Source organism: Pogona vitticeps, chromosome 3 (assembly GCF_051106095.1).
Source record: "Pogona vitticeps strain Pit_001003342236 chromosome 3, PviZW2.1, whole genome shotgun sequence".
NCBI lineage: Eukaryota > Metazoa > Chordata > Lepidosauria > Squamata > Agamidae > Pogona > Pogona vitticeps.
Genome location: NC_135785.1, coordinates 167,984,577 through 168,009,986, shown reverse-complemented (window position 1 = coordinate 168,009,986; position 25,410 = coordinate 167,984,577). Strand labels below are relative to the sequence as shown.

At 40.4% G+C, this 25,410-nt stretch overlaps 1 protein-coding gene across 4 annotated transcripts in view; it reads left to right on the top strand.

Moving 5' to 3' along the window:
- Nucleotides 1–25,410, top strand: part of SH3RF3 (SH3 domain containing ring finger 3) — a 306,866-nt gene that overhangs the window by 229,090 nt on the left and 52,366 nt on the right. For 3 of the 4 annotated variants that reach the window (XM_072994559.2, XM_078391466.1, XM_072994558.2), the window contains one exon: nucleotides 16,136–16,489. The exons of the other annotated variant lie outside the window; for it this stretch is intronic. In XM_072994559.2, coding sequence (XP_072850660.2) covers nucleotides 16,136–16,489 — 354 coding nt within the window. The remainder of the gene's footprint in view (nucleotides 1–16,135; nucleotides 16,490–25,410) is intronic. 4 annotated transcript variants of the gene reach the window in all.

Sequence of the window (25,410 nt, the reverse complement as noted above, 5' to 3'; positions counted from 1 at the left end):
TTGTGCATGAGCACAGGTCCTCGCTCACATGTGCAAATGGCAGCACATGCCCATGCAGGCCCCTGCAGGCCCATGTTCATGCGCAAATGCTGCTGCACGGCCCATACAAGAGTGTGTGCGCACTTGTTCATGCATGCACATGAGCGCAGGGGTGCCCCGCCTTCCCCAGCCGGTCTGCGGACTGGAAAAGGTTGGAGAACACTGTTCTAGTGGACCTCTGTGAATTCACACATCCCTCCCTTCCTCCCCTCTGTCCATCACGGTACCATTCTATTTATCCACTCTATACAGTAACGGCAGACCAGGGGAAACTGAAAGGAAGGTTGAGAAGGCAGAGCTCACACCCTGCCTGGGGGGGGGGGGACACACTAATTGACCTTTTTTTCCTCCAGCTCTAGAATCTTCCGAATGTCCTGCGCAGGCACAGGATAAACCCATTTGTATGAATTCACAGAGGTCCACTAGAAGAACCATGGTTACAGGTAGGGAACCTAACTTTTTATACCAATAAGATATTACCAAAAATTGGGTTATTAATATATGAAATACTCTTGAGAAGCCTTCATCTGTATCGAGGCTCTTAGAGATGCTCTGGAAATTGGCTACATAATCAAAGAGCCACTTTCATGTTTTTTTCTTTTTTGTTATAATACCAAAGTCCCATCCCTAATTGTAATTTTATATGTTATCTGTTTCCTGACCTGGACATAAATCTCAGCATAATGGAATAGACATCGGAGACATGTATATCCTCTCCTGTGTCTGAACAAGTGGCTTCTGATCCACAAATACACACAATGGGTTGGGGGGGGACCTTGTTAGTCTTTAAAGTGCTACAGTATTTTTACAAGCCTCCCTCAACATTTGCAGCATCACTGAGTATAGACTTGTCATATTGCTCAGGTAGCAGGCATCTAAAGAAAAATATTCTGATCTTGCTTGGTCTAATTTAAATCAGTCCAGCCAATGTGCTCTTGAAAACTGTCAAAGATTCCAGAATTCTGTCAAAAGGATGCAGTTTAATCTCAGATGATGTATGTGGGAAATGGAAGACAACTGTCATAGCCAAAACGTGACTCTGAAATTTGATTTGCAGTCATGTTAGAATAAGAATGTGCATTCCCTAGAAACCATTAATCTTTCTCTGTTGTCCTCTATTTCTATGAGTCCTTGGTATGCTGTGTAATCCTCTGACTCAGTTGGTAATGTGTGTAATACAACTCACTAACCAAGTTAATCCAATACATGTATGATTTATTAGAAATATTATTCTCTAGAGGAATTCTTGTCAAAAAATGGCCTTTGCCTGGGTATCTGAATATAAGTAGAAGACATAGCTGGTTTCGTTTTCTTGATGGAGCAGTAGTCTTTGAAAACTCACTGCCTTATAGTTGGAAATCCATCTCGCATTGGTAACTGCTGTGAACACCAAAGATACAGTTTGGCCAAATGGCATGTTTCATTCCCAGCCAAACCCAAAATGAATTTCTATAGTGTATGAGGAATATTGACCACCGATGACCCAGATACAATTAATACAAAACCCTTTACTTGCAGAAAAATATGTATTTTAATTTTCATAATATGACTAGTGATGTTAACATTGGTAGATGTTAGAATTAGAGGTGCGGGCATTCATATACAAACACGAATATCCCTATGCAGCTGGACTTAACGAGGGTCTGGCCTCTGGGGCTGGACTGTCCACTCATGCATCCAGCAGCTGCAGCCTCGCTCATCCTTCCAGCCACTCCGGGAGCCCTGCTCTCTTCCCACTCAGCTAGCCACTCTAGGCAGGGGGAGGAAGGATGACTCTCCCTGCATGGCTGCCAGGTGGCCAGCTGAGCGGGAAGAGAGTGATGCTCTAGGAATGATTGGAAAGATGAGTGAAGCTGCCACTGCCGGACACGTGAGTGGACAGTCGGGCCCCAGAGGCTGGACCCTCATTAAGTCCAGCTGCACTGGGATATTCATATTTGTATATAAATATGGGTACCCCCATCTCTAGTTAGAATGAAGGAATGGATGTGAGTTGGTGGTATGGAGGCTTTCTTCACAATCCACCAAGAACATGTTGTTGTGATTTTTATTACTGCCATGATGTAGAGACTTTTATGAGAATTTGGTGCTGCATGCTGCTAAGAGAACAGACCCTGCCAACTTAAATGAGCATCTGGTTTGGCCAGTTCTAATCCTACATGGAGTTGGATTATATGACCTTAAGATACTTTGTGCATTCCTCTTTCTTTACTGTTTTAACCCTTGTGTACATGATAATTCCATATTTTAAGTCAGGAATGTTTAGTAATTCACGTTTCGGTTTTGTATAATAGTTTCTCCAATTATGAATGAAAATTATGCTTAAGGAAGTTCACTTCTTTAAAGTGTCCCATTTAAATCCTCATACTGGCTTGTATTTCAGAAGCAGATTGTAACACAGAATGATTCTGTGACATCTCATTTATGGTCTTGTTTCTAGTCTCTGCACTGCAACTGCTCTTCACTTATCCATGTTATAACAAAATGAAAAATGGGTCCAAAATAAGCCATGGTCACTCAGCATTCCTTAGAAGTAAATTCTTGCTGAAGTCACAACCCTTATTAAAGTCCTGGAAGAAATAAAGATGACACAAAATGCCAGCTTTCTGACCATTAGCTATAGCAAAACTCAGTATCAAGTAAACCATTGTGAATGTAAATTCTTCAGCTGAGAAGAGCTATAATTTCAAAATGAGGATTTAGTAACTGTTGGTGAAATATTGACTGCTTATGGAAGCTTAGTGGCTGATAATGTTCTCCTCTCGTAATTATGGATGCAGTTTATCTGATTAACTGATGCACAGTGGGCATTCTCTTAGCTAGTATGCTCATATTCAGTCAGTGCACCAGGACTAAACTAATAATTGTAAAGGAATCTTGAAAAGAATGAGCAGTCAAAATCATTCAGTGAATTTAGGGCTTAAAGTCTGCTATTATTTTTTTAGGAAAAAATCCCTGCCTAATATCAGAATGTCTTTAGTGGTGCCTAGTTTTGAAAATGTGTATTTGCTATGACCAGCCCTATAATTAGGCAGAGTGGGGCAACCATCCCAGACAACAGATGCTGGGGACAATAATGGCAGTCTCTCAGCTGTTACTCCTGGACTCTGCTTGTTTCCATCTTCTGGAGAACAGAGCCATCCAACTTGACTTGGATCTCCTTGAAAAGTTAGCTGCCTCAGATGTGGTGGAGATTATTCTCTCATTGCCAATGTTGAAGGAAGATTTAATTGCCAATCGCCTTCTGTATGATCATCTGGGAAAGAGACACCATCTTGTTCTTTACCTCAAGTAGGAAGACTTATTGAGTTGTCCATAATACAGTATAGATGTCTCACATTTGGCTTGCATGAATGAAGAGGCAGGGGTATTCTTCATACTGCTAACTTCTCTCCCAGCAAAAATATTCAGAGACTTGTTTGTCTTTAAGATGCCATAAGTCTTAATAGAGTTGTGTAAGTCTTTCATATAAAAGAAGTTTGCACATCTCTCTAACAGGTGGGATGTGAAGAACCTCTTTGGTGTTTTATAAAATAAAGAGGAACATTAAATGGGATGTGTGTGAAATGGGACACGTGTGTGTGTGTGTGTGTATGTATATGTATATGTGTGTATGTATATATATATATAAACATAACTTCCAGGGAGGTTATTTCCAAGGGATCAATCCTGGTCAGGTGGCCCATTGTCCAATTATGGCAAAGGAATTTACCTTGGTTTCATCTTCATTTTTCTGGAAGCTGCTTCCCTCTGAGAAGTCAGGCCATGAGGGTTTTCCCTTAGCTGTCTGTTTATAGCTTAGTCTCTGGTTCCATCTAATGGCCAGCACTAGTAATACACCTTGGTTTTCTAATTATTATTATTTTTAATTTTATTTTTTTCAGGAAGTGGATAAGTCAAACTGCGGGCTCTGATCCCGTGGATATGGCCATCCTGCTATACTGGGGAGCCATGGCCAGTGGCCAGTGAGTCAGGGGAACCATGACATGTCTTAAGTCTTCAAACTTGGTTGAGTCCCCTCTCAACAAGAAACCATTTTGTCCTCTGTACTAGTTAGCATCTAAGTGAAATCACTTAGAATGCAGATCACAAGTTCGCAGTGAAGCTAATTCCCAGCCAAACCCAGTGAATAGATAGAAGATGAATAGGCATTCAATTCCATTTTTGTAATATTCAGGGGAAGCAATGGAAGAACAAAATCAGTGCTTGCTGTGATAATAGATTGTCTGAAGGCTAATGAACTAAGCTCAGTTGGAATTAACTCATGAACATTAATAATTTTGAGAATAAAATTATTTTGTTATCTGCTGATAGTGAAATGTTATTTTAAATTAACATGTTAAATAGGCCATTTCAGCCAGCTGCAGCAGCAGTGAGAGAGGCAGGATAGCCAGGAAACTGGCTGCCATTTGAATCCTCTCCTCTTCAAAACTAATGACTGGGTTTATTTTCATCTTCCTTCTCTTTCCCTTCTACTCTGTTTCTGCCTATTTTTTATTTTAAAAGCTTGCTAATCTAGCACTAATCAGCAGACAGAGGAGGATGTTTTAAGGTACCTCTGCTCTATTAGTGCCTATACAAATCCAGACAGCTAGAGCAGACCAAAGCTACCTTAACAAGCTGGAAACAAGGCTGAACTAAAAACATCCTCCTGCCTCTCTGCTGATTCCTTGCTTTCCTTCCTGCCCCTGTGGTCACTTAGCTGTTCTTTACTAAGATGGGAAACCTTTAAAAGAGAAAGAGAAAGAAACAGAATTGGAAAGGGGAAGAGAAACAAGCAGACCCAGCCACTAGATGTGGGGAGTGGAGGATTCAGGTGGTTAAAAAGCTGCAAACAAGGCTGATTTCCTCCCATCTGCTGACTTCTCCTATGGCTGAAACAAATTCACCCAGGGAAACCCAATTTTCAGGAGGCTACCTCACAGTGGATCTATTTGCATTCCCCCCTCACTGTCTCCCTGTATGTTTCAGGGTTCACTTCAAATGCTACTTTTGTAGAGCACTGTATGGTGTACTTGAACTCTAGTTTGCCTCCATTTGGAATGAAGGATCACCTAAAGGCTCTGGCATTATCTGCAGTGTGGAAGATGGCTACCAAAGAAGACCATTTCTATGGTAGCACGCCAAGTATGAACAGTTTAGAACATTGCACAGGATATCTCATAGAAGTGATCACCATTATTTACACAGAAAGGATTCCTAATTAGCCCATTTACTGCTCTTTGTTCATCTTTCTTACTTACTTTGTTGTTGTTTAGTCGTTAAGTCATGTCCGACTCTTTGTGACACCATGGACCAGAGCACGCCAGGCCCTCCTGTCTTCCACTGCCTCCCGGAGTTGGGTCAAATTCATGTTGGTAGCTTCGACGACACTGTCCAACCATCTCGTCCTCTGTCGCCCCCTTCTCCTCTTGCCCTCACACTTTCCCAACATCAGCATGTTTTCCAGGGAGTCTTCTCTTATCATGAGATGGCTAAAGTATTGGAGCCTCAGCTTCAGGATCTCTCCTTCCAGTGAGCACTCAGAATTTATTTCCTTCAAAATGGATAGGTTTGTCCTCTTTGCAGTTCAGGGGACTCTCAAGAGTCTCATCCAGTACCACAATTCAAAAGCATCAATTCTTTAGCGGTCAGCCTTCTTTATTGTCCAGCTCGCACTTCCATACATCACTACTCGAAAAACCATAGTTTGACTATGCGGACCTTTGTCGGCAAGGCGATGTCTCTGCTTTTTAAGATGTTGTCTAGGTTTGTCATCGCTTTCCTCCCAAGAAGCAGGTGTCTTTTAATTTCATGGCTGCTGTCACCATCTGCAGTTATAATGGAGCTCAAGAAATAAAATCTGTCACTGCCTCCGTATTGTCCCCTTCTATTTGTCAGGAGGTGATGGGGCCAGTGGTCATGATCTTTGTTTTTTTATGTTGAGCTTCAGACCATTTTTTGTGTTCTCCTCTTTCACCCGCATTAAGAGGTTCTTTAATTCCTTTTCACTTTCTGCCATCAGAGTGGTATCATCTGCATATTGGAGGTTGTTGATCTTTCTTCTGGCAGCCTTAATTCCGGCTTGGGATTCATCCAGTCCTACCTTTCGCATGATGTATTCTGCATATAAGTTAAATAAGCAGGGAGACAATATACAGCCTTGTTGTACTACTTTCCCAATGTTGAACTAATCAGTTCTCCCATATCCAGTTCTAAATGTTGCTTCCTGTCCCACATATAGATTTCTCAGGAGATAAATAATGTGGTCAGCCACTCCTATTTCTTGAAGAGCTTGCCATAGTTTGTTGTGGTCCACACAGTCAAAGGCTTTTGCATAGTCAATGAAGCAGAAGTAGATGTTTTTCTGGAACTCTCTGGCTTTCTCCATAATCCAGCGCATGTTAGCAATTTGGTCTCTAGTTCCTCTGCCCCTTAGAAATCCAGCTTGTACTTCTGGGAGTTCTCTGTTCACTTACTGCTTAAGCTTAACTTGTAGGATTTTGAGCACAACCTTGCTAGCATGGGAAATGAGTGCAATTGTATGGTAGTTGGAGCATTTTTTGGCACTCCCCTTCTTTGGGACTGGGATGTAGACTGATCTTTTCCAGTCCTCTGGCCACTGCTGAATTTTCCAAACTTGTTGGCATTCTTACTCACTAGTCTACATTTTAAAAATCCATGATAGGTATGCAAAGAATCAAAATGTCAAAATACCAAATACGATGAGAAGAGTATTTAAAATATAAAAAAAATTACAACAGTAGAACCATGGCTGATAATTTAATAATGGAAATGTCCTGAATGTCTTGATGCAGGCACTAGAAGCAAAGGAACATTGGCACATGCCTAATATCTAAGTGGAAACCAATCTATTAAAAGCTCCATTCCAGGTGTGCTCCAGATAAATCTCAGGTCCATATAGAACCACCAAAAGCACCTTTTCAGATTACCGCAGAATATAGACAGCTGTTGACTTTGGTGGGGGCAACCTCACCCAATCTTGGGGTGAGGTGGCTCCTGACCCAGTCCTCAAGTCCCATCCCCTGCTCCAATCTTAGAGATCAGGCAGGAGAAGGGAGAAGGATATCCCGCTTCCAGGCTGATAAAGACTTCATACAGTATCAAAAGGAAAAACCTAAGCCTGCACATTAGCAAATACTCAACAGGTGCAATTCTTTCAGAAGATGCATGACATGCATTACAGAGCAGTTCCTGTCAACTACTGAATCTGTATTAGCTGTAGTATATCAATTAATCATGAAGGCAAATTGCAACAATCCAGTGTTCATGTTGCTAGTGTTTGTATGACAGTGACCAAGCTATCTTCTTTAATGTGCTCTTGTTTACAATGAAGATTCTCTTATAATCAGTTAGTTGCTCACTCTAAGCATATGTAGATTGGCAATACAGCAAATAAAAAAGTAGTATGATTTTATGTAAATAGTATGTGAAAGAGGTTTCTCCACCTTTTTCACTATGATCACAACTAGAAGCACAAACTCAAAGCTACAAATTTCCAAATTGTACATTTTGACTGCTGCAGGGCTTGCCATTCAAAACAGAAGTTCGGTCAGAATAGCCCAGTAAATCAAAGACTGAGACATATATCGTTGGGCTCTATTATAGAACCTTTAACACAGCTAGATTCTGCTGCCTGTCAGCAAATCACAGCTGAGGAAGAGCCAGGACGTGTTTTGATACTGAGTTCTGAGGTGAAGAAATTGAATAGTCTGCTCAGTGATTTTTTTTCTCTCTCCTTTAAATGTCTTCAAGCTGTCAAATTTGGAATTGAAGGTATCCTTTGCATACTTTATATTCAGGGCATGTGCCATTCCTTATAAAGGTTATGAACATGGAGGGATCACCCCAAGGATTCCTGGCTCAGATACAACATTTCCTTTGCAAATACTGTAGTTGTTGGGAGAATAGAATTCCCAGTTCACTACACAGAGATTAATACTTGCTGTTGCTGTATACATCGTTTGTTTTCATTTTGCAAACTCATGATGATATGCTATCCAAAGCACATACTTGTATTTTGATCCACAACATTCCTTTTGGCTTTAGTTTATCTTACAAACAGCAGTGCTGTTAAAAATGAAGATATTGTTTAATGAATACGCTAGTTGTAAACAAATATTGATATGAATATGTGGCAAAAAAAAATAAAACTGGAAGGAGAAACAATAATAGTCCTGTCACAGTCCTGTCACACTCTTTTGTTGTTGTTTAGTTGTTATAAAAAGTCTTTAGAAAACTTTAGCACTGCCAGAATGGAAAAGACAAGTCCAGAGGATGTGAACCACTACAATATTTTAATATTTGTAAATGTATCTCCGTTTATTTTTTTAACCAAAGGTATACTTTATCCACTGTTTAAAGTAAGAGGTCTCAGCTTTCATGCTTTAGGCTAGCAAAGAGTATTTCTGTGTTGATTCATTGCCAAAATCTAACAGGAAATTAAGCACAGTTAAGCCCATTGATCACACTCATCTCTTTGCTGAAATGCATCCAACAGGCTTGTGTTAACAGCCACTTTGTGCTTGAAGTCTTCATGGGGGAAATCCTCGCCAAATTGCAGCATGGAGTGTGGGAGGCTGTCTTCCAGGGTGGATAAACCATTTCTAGAAAAATGTGCTCTGCCTTTGCTGGTTCTTGGCTAGCTAAAAATTAGCAGCTGCATAACAATACAGTGGTCAGTGCTAAGAGCGTTTCTGTAATACTTAATTTTTAAAACAAAGAAAACATCAGTAAAAATTTCACTGGCACCTGATTTGCCCAACATTCTTAGAAAAAGAGGGAAGACCAATTTGTTTTAAGGTTCAGAATTATATGTAGGAACAAAACAGATGTGGTATCCTCATAAGGATACTGTGAAGTGGAGCCATATGACAGATACCCACCAGGAGATTTGGGTAATCTGTCTTCTGGCAGTGGAAGTACAGTACATTATTTATATTCTCTCCAGTATAGAGAGCTGTTCCTCCCTCATTGAGAAGGCAGAACCATATTCATGAAGGAATGTGCATGTGGATCTACTTCCTGTATTAAAACAATCAGGAGGCTGTTACTAGCAGGAGAGCTCTGTATATGCATCCACGTTTCAGTAGACATTCAACAAAATGATTGGACAAGTCTAGAATAATATATAGATTTGATTTTAAAAGCATTTAAACTGTTTGGACATGAGTGAGGGATTGCTTATAAGGGATTACTTATGAACATAAATATTGTTCATCTACACAACTCCTTAGAAAGGAAATCAAGCATACTTCATATATCAGATAAGTTTACAAAGTCATCCCCCCCCCCGGCAAACCTTCCACAAGCATCGGTGACTCTTTTTCAAAATTACTCATATGAAATTACACTAGCTTTATACACTCTAAACTCTTTACAAGGTAAGCTATTAAAGCACACTTGTAATTTATCTGTTGCTTTTTGGCTAAAAACCTTTAATCCTAATCAACTGCTCCCAATTTCTTATGTTCTACCGACGAACATCAAATGTTGTTCTACCTCGTAACATTGAATGCTGTTTCTAATAGTTGACTTCACTGGGATCTCTCCATGTCTGCCAACAAACGAAAAAGGATCCCCATCCCTACTATTATCCTTCTTCATCGTGGTCTCTGTGAATCACACATATGGGTTTTATGCCTGCACAGAAGCCAGCCTCGTAACCTTCCAGAGATTCAGGAGCAATGTTCCCCTCCCCCAGCACTACAACACATGACCAGGCACACCCTTACTCTCTTAGTTCTCTTTCATCCACCACACAAGCAGCATCTTGAGAGACCGCTGCAACTTTCCTTCCCTTTCTAGTTCTTCTAAGTGTAAATAGTTGTTTCTTCATTTTCTTCACAAAACAACAAAAAAGAACGAATTTTAGAGTTGTTGGAATTTCTCTTTCCTTGCTTCTTCCTGCCTAGTTGTTTATGGCCTTTGGGGCCCTTTGCAAAAATGTGTTGCTTCTACGAGCAAAGTCCTGCTTTCTGACAGACATGAAAAAATGCCTCTTTTGCCTTGCTGAGGAACATATTACTAAAAAATGTAGGATTTGTAAAGGTATTACCTAGGTTGCCCTTAAGAATTATCTAACACGGCTTTGATCTTAACTTTGGGAAAAATCAGCAGTCATTAGACCTTGTTCCTCAGCCTTCTGTTAACTCACAAGAAGTGCACAAATTTCCTTGACACCCAAAGTAACTGTGGAATCTGTGAAAAATTTCCAAACCTCCAACTTGGAATGGTCTGTTCTAACATCGGATTCCAATTCAGTTTTGACACTGACCCCAATGTTGATATCAAAGCCTCTTTCAATGTCAATTCTAGTAAAAAAGAAGTCTGTTGCTACCTCAGATAGGCAGAACAAGTCTAAGAAACACAAGAAAAGAAACAAAAATCTGGAATCTTCAAGGCACCTGATGCCAAAGTGTGCCCTGGAGAGACGACTGCACCGTGTTAGGCTCTCTTACCGGCTCTTCACCAACTCCTTTGAACCCAGACAATGGAAACATCATGTGTCTGGGTTCAGTGTCAGAAGAACAGCTAATTAGATCATCTCCCTTTGTCACACAATCATCAGATGAGTTGATATGGCAAGCATTGATGGAGTTGATGGCTGAAACTCCTAAATGGTGTTCCCTGTCTCGGGACCAAAACCAAGAGCAGTCAAGATCACAATCAAGATCCTTGTCCAGATTTCCATCATACTGATTCCAACTGTGATCCTGCTCACCAACACTGAGAAGATTCAGACATGAATCACCATCTCCATATTAATACCAAAGAGAATGGACCCTAAATGTTGCCTGGATGGATGCATGGATTCATTCCACCCTTTCTCCAAACCATTTTTGGAGGTCATGGCTGGGCTTCTCCCTGCTTACTATATGGAGAACATGGCTCTGTTTGGCAGGAGTCCCCTGCTTCACTACCTCAACATTGAGAGAGATCTCTGTCACAACCAATGTCAGTACCTATAATTAAAAGGAGACCATTGGCATTCGTTTTGAAGCCTCTACTCTGTCAACCTTGGAACCGAAGCCTCCTGACACATAGCAGCCATAGGTATCAAAAGTGATTTGTTTATAAAGTCATCATGCATGTTGAAATTGGCACTTCTATTGGGTCATGTTCTTTAGAACTGAAGGCATCTGATTTGGATTCAAAGGATATTCACCAATCACCTCTACAGTATACTTCTCAAATTTTGTCTGTTCTTGATTCAGTTTGACAGGGTTAACAGAAAAGCAGCTGTTCCAGTATAGCTCTCTGTTCTACCTACATTTATAGTTGGATCTCTTGGGGACCTCTTGGGATGCAAAATCTATTCTACAACATCCTTTTGGATCAGAATTACCAATTATCAGGCAAGCATGGGAGTCACTGCATTTGGAAAAAGCTATGACCTATTTTCACAGAGGAATTATGCCAGAAAGATTTGGATATTCCAGACAACCCAGATAATGTGGTTGCTGACCTTGAGCCAGACATCCTGGAGAGTGAAGTCAAGTGAGCCTTAGAAAGTTTGGCTAACAACAAGGCCAGTGGAGGTGATGGCATTCCAGTTGAATTATTTAAAATCTTAAAAGATGACATTGTTAAGGTGCTACATTCAATATGCCAGCAAGTTTGGAAAACTCAACAGTGGCCAGAGGACTGGAAAAGATCAGTCTACATCCCAATCCCCAAGAAGGGCAATGCCAAAGAATGCTCCAACTACCGTACAATTGCACTCATTTCCCATGCTAGCAAGGTTATGCTCAAAATCCTACAAGTTAAGCTTAAGCAGTACGTGAACAGAGAACTCCCAGAAGTACAAGCTGGATTTCTAAGGGGCAGAGGAACTAGAGACCAAATTGCTAACGTGCGCTGGATTATGGAGAAAGCCAGAGAGTTCCAGAAAAACATTTACTTCTGCTTCATTGACTACACAAAAGCCTTTGACTGTGTCGACCACAGCAAACTATGGCAAGTCCTTAAAGAAATGGGAGTGCCTGACCACCTTATCTATCTCCTGAGAAACCTATACATGGGACAGGAAGCAACATTTAGAACTGGATATGGAACAACTGATTGATTCAAAATTGGGAAAGGAGTACAACAAGGCTATATATTGTCTCCCTGCTTATTCAACTTATATGTAGAATACATCATGCAAAAGGCTGGACTGGAGGAATCCCAAACCAGAATTAAGATTGCCGGAAGAAATATCAACAACCTCCGATATGCAGATGATACCACTCTGATGGCAGAAAACCAGGAGGAATTAAGGAACCTTGTAATGAGGGTGAAAGAGGAGAGCGCAAAAAACGGTCTGAAACTCAACATTGCTAGTGGTCCCATCACCTCCTAGCAAATAGAACAGGAAGATATGGAGGCAGTGACAGATTTTACTTTCTTGGGCTTAAATTGGTGTGTGTGTGTGTGTGTGCAACTCATATTCTAGAATGAATCTGGATTTGGATTGGCTGTCATTGTCACTAAGGGTTAAAAAGTATAACGCAGATCAGTGCAATGCTAAAATAGGCCTTATGTTTTTGGATGTTAGCCCATCCTGTTGTCATTGAGAAGTGTATATTATACAAGCTCAGAAGTCTGTCTATTGTTACTTGGAGGTCCCTGTATAAAAATAGAGTAGGCTAATAAGCTTTGTTGTTTTTTTCTGTTGTGTGGTTTATTTCCAAACTCTTCTGTGTCTTTGGCTTATATTTTTCTAAAATTACTTTCCCCTTTTTCTTATCCTTTTAATAACACAAAATCATCTCCACATTTGGGGTGTTTATTGTCAACGTTGGGGGACAGAGGTGCTTCTCAATCCGTTCTTGATACCTTGATCAACTACAGAGTTCAGTGATTAAGTGTACTACCTGGTGTTTAGCTCAAGGTTACTGTGCTTGCTAGTCCGCAAGAGTGTCAGGTGAGCAAGACAGGGCTGTGCACTGGTGGGAAAGCTATTGACAGAAGACTCAGGGCTTCAAGTGCTTAGCCTGAGACAGCATCAGATACCTTGTGGGTGACAAAAGTATGTTACATCTCGGTTTGTTACTTCCAGAACCAGCAGTCCAGTATCTTGTCCAGGAAATCCATTTATGTTTCTTTGAAGGATGGAACTGTTCACCACATGGCAATCTAGCCTCTCCCTGGTCAAAGTGAATAGATACCACTATGCTAGTCAAACCCAGAGTATGGGAGGTAACATTTGTAATCAGATTCTGCTCCTGCCATTCTCGCATGTGTTGGCTTGAAGTCCTGGCTGTTGACTTTCTCCTTTTTGTTCTGGTTGACTTTCTCCTTTTTGTTCTGCCTTGACCATCTTAAGATTCGTATGTACGCAATTTGCAGATTGACTACTGGCTTTGGCTCTGATTCGACTCCTGCACATACTTTGAAACTCAGCTCTGACTGTTTGATGTCTTACCTGGACTGACACCCTCTCACTCCTGTCTGTAGACACTTGCTGCCTCTGCTGATGTTACTGTCTCACATTGGCAGTGGAAGTCCTCTACCATTGAATGAAACAGTGTGAAATTTTACATTTCAGGAACTTAGTTGTAGGTACGTGGCTGACTTTTTTCAAAAGAGAAATTTAAAAAAAACAACCCTGATCTACAGTGATAAACTATGATATTAAACGTGTGCCCCTTCCTTTCTTCCAAGAGTAAAATGCTTCCTCATTCTCATGGGAAAAGAGCAAATGACATCCCCTCCAGCTAGATAGCCCTAAGTAAGAATCATGGAGCTGAATACAAGGGATGGAATGTATGACAGACACACCATGTTTCTCTTGTTATGTCTCTTCTTTCCAGTCCAGCTTTATAGTTTCTTTTGTCCAGGAAAAGTGTTTATTTCGGACAGCTCGTTAGGGGATACCAGGTTACGCAGAAAAGTGAGTTTTCTCTCCTCTCTCTTTGTGGGATTAAGAAGTGTTTCTCTCCCTGCTTTTCTGTTTTCAAGAAAGGCAACAGGGAGTGAACAGAAGAAAGGGATAACAGGAGGGCCAACTGTGGGCTTCTTGCAGATATTGGCAGCTCCTACGTAAGCCCCTGAGGAATATGAAGCTCAGTGCAAACTGTTCCTTCTTCCTGGACTATTCTTGCCCTTCCTCCTAGAAGAGGCATTGGGATAGTTTGGTAAGCCACTCTGAGATCCTGTGATCTAGGGCAGGCTATAAATGCTTTAAATAAAATAAATAAATTTATTTATCATACTAAGCCTGATCTGCCAGTAGAAGCTAAAACGACTAAACTGAAGCAATTGTGCTTTTGACATGTCATGAGAAAACAAGTCTCACTGGACAGAGACAATAGTACTAGGGAAAGTGGAAGGCAATAGGAAAAAAGCAAGACTGAACATGAGCTGGTTTGACTTAACAAATAAAGTCATTATCTTTAGTTTGCAACATCTGAGGTGGGGGGCTGTTAGGGAGTGGATGTTTCAGAGGTAATTAATACAGAGGCAGGCCTTAAGTTGACAGCACTTAACAACAAACCGATGAGGCTACAGGCTTCAGGAAGCTATAGTTGCATGCAGATTAATACAGACATAAACAGCCAATAGCCCAAATGAATGAGCAATTTGATTTTAAATCCTGTATCACTGTGATACAGTCTGTAGGGAGCATCTCATATTTGTTAGTTTTATCTGGGAATTTGCTCATTTGGAAGAGGATTGTGGGGCTGTCAGCATTCTTTCTTGTCTTCTTTATAAACTGGTTTCTTGTTTGCATTTCTCGGCAGTGCAGGTAGTATAGACCATGCATCTGACAGGCAGTCTGCTCACAGAGTGCAGACTGTACAGAGCACTGCAGTTGCTGCTGATCCTCCCCCTCCCCACCCATGTGGAAGGAGAGACACTATCTTATAGCGTGCCCAGTCATTATCTTGTAGTGTTCCACATACGATGCAGTAATGGCACATATAAAGGACTATGGGAGGTATCCCAGGAAAGCACAAGTGCTCTTTCTCCCAGGATATCTGCATGCTTTACAGGTGGAAGCCAAAGGTATTGATTCAACAATCAACTGTAGATACATGGATCCACAAGGTGCAAGGAAATAGCGAAACACTTAATATGTCTGTTTTTGGCATTTGAAAGCTACTTTGAGGATGAATTTATGGAGATTCAAAATGCGGCTTTGTGGATCAGCTCTCTGTCAGTATGTAGACTTCTGAGAACAAGAAAGGTGCTCTTCTTTTGTTCAGTTAGTTTCTCAATCTTGCACCTGACAGAGTGTTGAAGGAGCCAGTAGCAGAGACATGTATGAAGTCATATAGTGAGCTTGTTGTGGGTCTGTATGCTATAACAAAAATACGCCTCCTCATTTCATTCAAAAGTACTGTATGTTGCTCTGTGCTTCAAGCTACTTACCACTTCTAGAATCTGTTTAGGACATTTTTCTGTTTAGAAAAGTTAGAAAAACAATTTTCTCCAAAAAAAATATATTAGGGTTTACATAAACAAAGATCCAATTCCTGTGACACAATTGCAGAAGCTATACTGTGCAAGGTTTCTGCTCTGCTCTTTCGTCTCTTCTTATTTAGTCAACTTCATGGTGGCAACATTACAGAACCATATAAGAAACAAATAATAAATGCACCTTCGGTCCTCACCACCACTTTGAATTGCCAATGGGATTCCCAATTCTTGCGCTTCACAGAGCCATCATCAAGACAGTTTTATGTGTAACACTCATACATTTGTCTATGGGATTTTAGTTGCTACATTCATTAAATATGTGCTAAAAGAACATCAGGTGTTTTTATTCAGTAACCTCACCACTGCCCACTGTGTTTCAGTCTGCTTGCAAAAGATAGTTGTGTTAGTTTATGCTAACAGTCAAACATGCAGTCCTAAAACCAGTTGCTAGTCTCTATTTGGATTAGACCCATTGATATAAGATTTACATAATCCCCTTGGTTCAGTGGACCTCCTCTAGTTGGAACTACTAGATGGGAAGATGGGTCTTCTCTGTTCATTCTTGGAGCATGTAAAAATATAGTTGCACCAGTTGTCACCTGAGTATAGGATTTGAATTCTAGGACTATACAGACAAAACAGCTCTGTAATGCCCACCTCTTCCCTTCTTCTTTTCTATTTCTTCATTTAGCTCAACGAATCAGCTAAACAGCTTATTGAGATGGACAAGACCAATCTAGCTGCTGGATCTGGCAGTGATGTCCCTTTGCCAGCTGACATTAACCTGGCAATAAACATGGCCCAGTGCTGTACACTGAACAGTGCCGGAGCAGTCAGTGCCATTCAGCGGCATATTGACGGCAAGAAGAATGCCAAGAAGCGCCACTCCTTCACTGCTCTCAGTATGACGCACAAATCCTCTCAGGCTATGAATAACAGGCATTCCATGGAGATTAGTGCCCCTGTCCTGATCAGCTCAAGTGACCCCCGTGCTGCTGCCAGAATTGGAGATGTGACTCATCTCTCATCCAGCGCTCCAGTACAGGTAAACGATGGATAAATTAACCACAATGCTTTGCTGTGGAAGGGAGAGATTAGCTGAAGGTAGTCCTGTTCAGTGAGGGCTGTGACGCCTCAAGACAGCAGTTTTAGGGTGTCACAAAGGGGCAGCAAATTCTTGGTCCTTTAACGTGTTACTGTTATATTTTATTACAAAAGAGGGGGAAAGTGCTGCTTCTGAGATTTACTGTCTCTTACCCAAAAAGAACTTCACTGGCTTCAGGTGTTAATGCACCTTTAATTACATGAATAAGAAGGATCATGTCTGCCTCCCCCTCAGGTGGCTAATTGTCTTGGGCTAGAACTCCTGATGGGCTTATCTATTAGATCACAATCATACAAGCAGCTCTGTGTTGTATCACTCAAATTCCCAAGGGATGGTCATTTTAGTGATGATCAGATGGAACAGAACAAAGACAAACATGTTTGGGTGAATGTCCTGCCCAATTGACTTGCATCTTAGACATAGGGATAGAGATTCTCTTTTGTTTTGTTTTGTATGATGATACTCTGTAGGGAGCATCTCACTCCTTGGCAGTATGTTCCTGTTCTGCTGTGAACTATTTTTAAGAGCATTGTTTTAATTTATTGTCATTTTTGCTGAAAAGTTTCTTTCATAAACTTTTATTCTAAAGATGTTCAGTGATGCTGTAATGTTGCTCTAGTCTAGCAGTAGTTATTTGTTAAAAGGCTCTTTAAATAAATACAATTAAGTACCAACAAATTGCTCTCTGTGTGGGGCTCTGTTTGGAATTTTAGCCAATACAAAAACCAGCTGCTTTTGTTGTGAAGCTATATATTGTGGAGGCTTGATATTAGGAGCATCTTTCACCCATTCTTTGCCAGTTAAATGAGTTATTATTCATTTCCAGGCTCAATGGTCTGGGGCCAGATTATGCTTTTAAAATGTACTTCTTACATTATTATAGATAAATACACCATACATCACATCATATAAAGCAGAGGAAGTTGAGCAACTAACATGGGGGGCGGGAACCGTGAGGGTGAAAAGCACCACCTCCCAATCTTCAAATCTGCCCGGAGAACTATGGTACAAAAAGAACACACACCCCTCATTGCTGTACAGTATAAACAAACAAATCACAAAATCTGACAAAATCTACTTGAAAGTGTCCACACGTATTGTTCATTATCAACCCACCATGCTATTCCAAGCAGCGTCATGCATGCTTGGTGGCGCCAAAGCTCCACCAAGCATGGAGCAGATTATTGAAAGGCCACCTGCATCCCTATGAACTCACCTGAGATTCACCTTTGAGGCCTGTCCCTGTAACCTGGTGCCAAGAACCTGAACATTTGTGGGTAGCAAGGACAGGCCGTTTTGGGGGATGCCCTGCATCCTTTGGAATTACATATGCTTGGAACGATATATATTTTTAGAAATATTTTTATTCTGTTCATTTTTTAAAAAATTATAATTCTATTTTAGTTAGTTTGGTCAATTTACTGATTTCATCCTAATATTGTGTTTGATCTATTTCCAGTATTTATTAATTGATATATTTTATATATTCATTGTTCTAAGCTGCCTTGTGAGGGATATATCCTAAAGTGGGATAGAGTTACCTAAATAGGTATGGGTGAAGATGTGTATAAGCGGAGAAATGTGGATGTCGGTAAAGGGCAACTCTTCTGTCAGCCTGTATGGCTTCTAGCTTGACACTAAAGCTAAAATATGGTCATCAACAGAGACACTTTACTGAGACCCTTTAAAAGATGCTTATGCTGCAGTCCTGTACTGAATATACATACCTGTGATTTCATTATTCATGCACACTTGTAAGTAGTTCCCTTGTGTAACCTGAAATTTGGTCATTGGCCACTTATCCAGTAGACACAGACTCTATCCTGGTTTGTTTGCTTATCAAGCCATTGGGCATCTTATAGTAACTGTGATCTTAAACATAATCATGCAAAGGGTATGCAGTGAAGGGTTGAGCTTCTGCCAACTCATGCATTTGAAAGATCAGCTGCACCTTTGCCCAAGCGGAATCTGCCAGGAATTTTTTTAAAAAAACCTTGCATGCCCTGCCCTTCATACATTACTGTTTTCAAAGTGCAGATTGGAAACCTCACTTTTATGGCATATTAATAACACTGTGGACCTGTGCATCCCATTCAGTTTTGTGGGGCCCTGCATCCTACTTATGGGGATGAGCATAAAAGCTACAATCCAGTGACACATTTATATACAGTATTCCCCGTAGGACTTACCTTGGCCAAAACTGACTTAGAATGTTTATATGCACAAGCACCCACCCACCTCTGGTCTAGTGAGGAAGGCTTTATGAGAAGCCAGGGCTTCATATGAGTCACACTGCCTGATAGCTCTGTCTCAGCTCCTCTTGCAAAACAAATAAATTACAAATAAATTACAGATAAAGCCTGTTGTCCAGACTGGGAACTCTGGCTTGTTTCTCTCAAACAAGCCCAAGTCATATCCTATAGTTCTTGGCTTGTCTGGGAAGAGTTCAGCCAGAACATTTTAAAAACACACGTACAGAGTTTATGTTGCCCCCATTCTTGCAGGAGCTAAGCAGGAGCAGTTCAGGCATACTGCTCATAAAGAGTAAGTCCTGAGTCTCAGGAGCCCCAGCTTATCCCCACATCTGGACCAGGACTAGTTTGCAAAATGTTTTTACAGCTTCTCTGAATTTAAAATGCATGTTGTCTCATAGAAAAATATATTGGAAAGAGATGGATACAAATAAAACTCTCCTGAAGGAGCAAAATTAGGTTGTCACAAACAGTGGCTGGTTTTTTTTTCTGTACAGTCATACATACTCCAGTATATGAAGTTATTTTATATGGACATACAAAGGCAGGATGTTAGTCATTTTGCAAAGAAAAGGCACTCATGTTCTTCCAGTGTAATAGTCATGTACACAGCCACATGTAGAAGAATAATCAGCATTTGTGAACTGGGGTTTAGCCTGCACAGTTGTCTATATTGCAAAGGGGTTAAGAGCCACAATTCTCTTAGTGATCTTCTTCTAGAGAATTAGAAGAACCATGGAGCTGCTCTGAAATAATCTTCCCTAACAGTGTAGGAATTATTTCTTCTATCCAGGTCCCATGCTGTTGTAGTTGCATGTGAACATTGGAGTCATGTGGATAGACAAATGGTCCCATACAGCTCCTGTTTTCACACATATATAGCAATAGGATAGAAATGACCATAGACTGGAAGTAACAACTATGCTGGAAGAATACATAAATGGCATCTTCCTTGCTAAGAGCATAGTTACCTGAAATAGTGCATAATGTTATGTTTATAGCAGGGAAAGGCAGAAGGACCCAAATGTATTCTGCGAAAGTGAATGATGATTGACTATAGTCAGAATGGTGGCTAATGTAAGATCTGAACCTGCAAAATTGTCAATATATTGAAAAATGTATTTGGTCCATGTTCACTGTGCTCGGTTAGCATTGATGAAATGAGATCAAGTACAGAGAATCACTGTAGGATATTTTTCAAGTAAAATTGTTATCATCTGTTACATATCTCTTTAGGCTCCTTTTGGAAATGTTGAAGCTGGCCCTTAGAAATAAAATGTTTTACGAATATGTAAAGAAAATGAAATAGAGGATTCTCATTTATGCTAAATATCACAGTGATCTATACAATAGTCCAGCTAAATTAAAAAAATTGTCCTGTCAGTTTGTTTCATCTGTACAAATTACTAAGAGATTAAAGTTTACAGATTTGGGATGAAAGAGAACAGATTTCATTACTTTATTATAAAATCATGTGAAAATATATATATATATTTTGTAGAAAATATTATTCACTATTACTTAGAGTTGCTCTACACCTTTAATGTTACTTGCATCCCAATATTGCTTACCCCTTGGTTTCAAAGAGAATAATTAGTAGAGTCAAGAAGACTATACACACATACTTCTTTTCGTATTCAAAAACCATGCATTTTTAGATCCATCTTATAAAAATGAACTTTAAAACCATACTGTGTTTCCCCGAAAATAAGACAGAGTCTTATATTAATTTTTGCTCCAAAAAAAACGCATTAGGGCTTCTTTTCAGGAAATGTTTTAATTTTTTTTTTTTATGTACAACAATCTACATTTATTCCAATACAGTCATGTCATCTTCTTCTGGTTGCTGCACAATGGTGGAGGGCGGGGTTTCACTTAACTACGGCTTATTTTTGGAGTAGGGCTTATATTATAAGCATCCTGGAAAATCACACTAGGGCTTATTTTCAGGTTAGGTCTTATTTTTGGGGAAACAGGGTATTTAGTTCTGCAGTACTAGTACAGTAGAAAAAGGGTATATAAAATATCACAAAGAATCAGCATTTAGACATCCTGCTGTTCTTATTATCCAAGACAACTTTATTTTTCAGAAGTCAAACAATCTTGGCTATTTCTAGGGACACAATAATAAATATATAGATCTCTATTATTGGGTTACAATAATTGACTAGTACCTTTAAAACCTGGGCAGTATCCTTATCAATCAATGTTACAAATAAGATGAGCTGTCTCGTTCTCCAGAACTCTTTTTAGGCAAAGATGGCGTAAAACTTGGGGTTAAGGAGAATAGTTCAACAACTGGGTCAGATGGAAGCAGTCCTTGACTCATGAAGCCAGACTGCCAACAAAGAAAAATAGATCCCACATATAACCCAGGCAACAAAGCTATCAGTTGGCAGCTCCTCTCACCTCTGCTGGCTTGCTTCCCTCCTCTACACATCTCCCAACTGCATTGGGCCTATTTTTTAGGCTTGCAGCAGAAAAATACGGATCCGCAATAGGTTTACAAGTCAGTTACAGCCAAGTTGATGATCATACCTGGTGATCAGTGAGGTTTGTTGTCATGGGAAAACCTCTTCATCTGGAAATAGCAGGTAATCATGGTGTTTTCAGCAGTAAATTTTTTTTAAAACCATGTTACCATTCATAACAATTAATTCTACAGTTCGGCAGTACCTTCATTGCTTTGAATCAATGGGTTTGACATTTTTGAATGCACTTGGTAGATAATGAGTGGTGGTCTTAAGGCTTTTCATTGCCTAGAAAGCTTGGAAGTAATAAAGCAATGGATTCTGACCACAGTGCGGAAATGATAGAATACAAGCATGGCTTCTGATGGAATAATGCAGCAGCTGGCAGGGAAAAGATTTAGGGGTTGATCTATTCCTTGTGGAGGGGGGTTGAGGGAACAAGTATTGTCTTGTCCATTATTTCATGAGAATTTGCATTCAGCACATTTGATGTCTGCTACTGAGTGTATCCATAAAATGTAAAAAATGACTTTCTAAATTGTGGCTGTTTATCACACCGAGTGTTCTTACAGGCTAGTTAAATTGATTTGTATTGAGAAGGCAGGATGACTGCAGGCCCATGATAACACTGAGCCTGAGTGAGCTGAGCAGTGAAGCTGTCTGCTAGTGAACTGCCCTTTACAGCTGAGGAGGTCCCAGTTGGCTCACTAATCTTGCCTGGGCCTCAGATGGCTCATCTTCTTTCCATTTACACCCCTTATGAATTATTCTTCAGTGCTATTTGAAAAGGTCAGAGGTCAGCCTGCTCTAAATCCCCAGGTCTTCCTGACCAAAGAGGCCTCTCATAAATAATGAAGTGTGGCTGTCTGAACCCCACTATACAAATCTGAACAGAGGAAAAAGAAGGCAAGAACACAGTGTTTATGTGCCCCAAATACATTTTAATCTTGAGCAAGAAGTCAGTTTGCTCACACTTAAGACCTAATATACAGTTTCCAACTACTGTATAGTGTAGACATTTTGAAGAAAACAACAAGCAACCTCTGTGCAGGGTCATCTACCCTTAAGCAACACAGCAACACCAAAATAAAGCCAACCCATCTAAACAGGGTTTTCTTATATAAGAGAAAAGAGAGCATGAAGGTCTGACTCTTTCTCAAGAGAAAACAAGAAGTCTGTAAAATATGCAAACTGTAGTAGCTCATTGGGAGATGGAGACACAGATTACAGTGGTGCCTCGCATAGCGATCGCTCCGCATAGCAAAGAAATCACTTTGCGATAATGTTTTTGCATCACAAAAACGATCGCTTTGCAATGGCCCCTATGGGGAAAATTCGTTTTGCAATGATCGCAGGGAAGCGATCATCGCAAAGCCCCCATTTTCGCACAGCTGGTCGGCAGGGCTTTGCGATGATCCCTTCCCCGCGATCATTGCAAAGCCCCCATTTTCGCACAGCTGATCGGCAGTTCCAAAATGGCCACCCGCTGTTTTGCCTCGCTTTAGAGGCACCGAAAATGGCTGCCGCAATGGAGGATTTTCGCTTAAGGTGAGTTTTGGAGCCCATAGGAACGCATTGAAGGGGTTTCAATGCATTTCTATGGGCTTTTTAAAATCGCTTAGCGATGAAATCGCTTAGCAGCGGTTTTTGCTACACGGATTAATGTCGCTAAGCGAGGCACCACTGTATATTTAATTAAAAAAGAAGTCAAACACACAAGTTTCAGCTTTACATCTGTGGATGGGAGACAAACAATTCAAGTCCCTTCTGATTTGTGATTTGGACAGAAGTGGTATCCTGTACAGAGACCATTCTGTCTTTGGCTCCAAAGAAATGTTTTTATACATAATAGTAGTTGCATTCAAAATGTATCACATGAGTTCATGAGTTTAAAATTCTTTCTACATCAAATTCAGCCAACTCCCTCAGCCAGAATGTAGATTTAAGACAAAGTAACCAACTTGAAGCAAAGCACCAGGATTATAAATACTCTTATTAGCAATAGACATGGGTTTACAAATACATGGAACTTGCCAGAGGCTACGGATTTCCCCTCAGGCATGTTATATTCCTCCATGCTTGTTACACATGTACAGCTGGGTAATTTCTAGTCACCTTCATTGATACATACATAAAGAGCAGGATTGAGGAGTATGTTCCCCCTCCAGAAGTAGCTTGACTGTAGCTCCTATGATCTCTGACTGTAATTGGACTATTAATCTGAATTTGCTTTACATACAATGCCTAACCCATTCTGTCTAACAAGTGCATAAAGACTTGAAATCCTAAAATCCATATTAGTACTGTGAAATAGAGTTCTCTAATATGAGGGCTTGTAATTGGCCTGTTGCATTATGAACATAGGTGTCTAGTATTGCATTATGAACATAGGTGTCTAGTATTGCATTATGAACACAGATGTCTAGTATTGCCAAACCTCCAGGTAGCATACAGTTGCTTTGCTTTGCTTTGCTTTGCTTTGCTTTGCTTTGCTTTGCTTTGCTTTGCTTTGCTTTGCTTTGCTTTGCTTTGCTTGTAGGAGTCACATGGCATTACAGCAACTTCAATGGCATGGGGAACTAGACACTGGAAATGAGTATATATATTGAAGAAAACAACAAGTAACCTATATATCAGGGATAGGTAACCTGTTCAAGCAATACTGGATTGCAGTTCCTATTAGACCTACTGCAGGTAGCATAGCAATTTGCAATGTTGGGATTATGGAATTTGTAATCCAGCAATATGTGGAAGTTATGAATTGTCTACCCCCATATATTACAAAAACAGTCAGACAAACAGGAGAGGACTGAAGTATTCCCCTTCTCTCAAAAATACAACTCAAGGTAATTAGTGGAACTTAAGTGTATTTCTCAACATAAATACACCATTCTATCCCACATATACATTTGTATGAAGAATACTATGTACTCTTCTGTCTCATAAAAGTCAACAGGAGGCAGACTACACTATTGTTGTTGTTTAGTTGTTAAGTCATGTCCAACTCTTTGTGACCCCATCGACCAGAGCATGCCAGGCCCTCCTGTCTTCCACGGCCTCCCGAAATTGGGTCAAATTCATGTTGCTAGCTTCGATGACACTGTCCAACCATCTCGTCCTCTGTTGTCCCCTTCACCTCTTGCCTTCACACTTTCCCAACATCAGGGTCTTTTCCAGGGACTCTTCTCATGAGATGGCCAAAGTATTGGAGCCTCAGCTTCAGGATCTGTCCTTCCAGTGAGTACTCAGGGTTGATTTCCTTCACAATGGATAGGTTTGTTCTCCTTGCAGTGCAGACGACTCAAGAGTCTCATCCAGCACCACAATTCAAAAGCATCAATTCTTTAGTGGTCAGCATTTATGGTCCAGCTCTCACTTCCATACATCACTACTGGATGTATAGGCTACACAATAGGAGATTATTTAAATGCCATGCCTTGGCTCAGCTACGATACCCACCACATGAGTGGAGACAGAAAGATTCAGTTTGGCAACTTCTATAGTCTAAGTCCTCCCCCATTTGTCTGCTTCATAAAGAAGGTGTTGCTAGGTGTTACTGAGCTGTGAAGACATCCCTGTTACCCTGCAATAGAAATGTCCCAAATGTCACTTCATCTTCATACTCCTATGATGCTTTGTGTAGGACACGATTACAAGGGCTACAATAATTTACAGGCTAGATAAATCTGCAGGAGAGATGGGTGTTCATTACCTCCTGCAGTGGACAAGTAGTTGGTGTGTGCCCATCTGTAGGGATAAATTATGTTTATCCCTACATGTAGGTGTGTTTTCAATCTATTGCTCCATTAAAAGAAAAGCTATATTCTGGAACCACTGCATGTTTTGCCTCACACTTTGGTAATTAAAATTGGATGAGAACAGTTAATCTTGACTGTAACTCTTTCTTGCCAGTAGCACAACTATTAATTAAGTGCTTCATATTATTTCTAAGAACATCAAGTAATTTCATGATCCATTGTTTTACACAGCCAGTGAATCTGATAGAAATGGGTGGCATGAATCTTAAACATCATTCTCCTGCTTTCTAGTTCAGATGTTTCCAACAGATTTTTTTTAAAAGCAAAGTGTTCTGCTTATATACCGCCCCTTAGTGCTTAAAGCACTCTCTGGGCAGTTT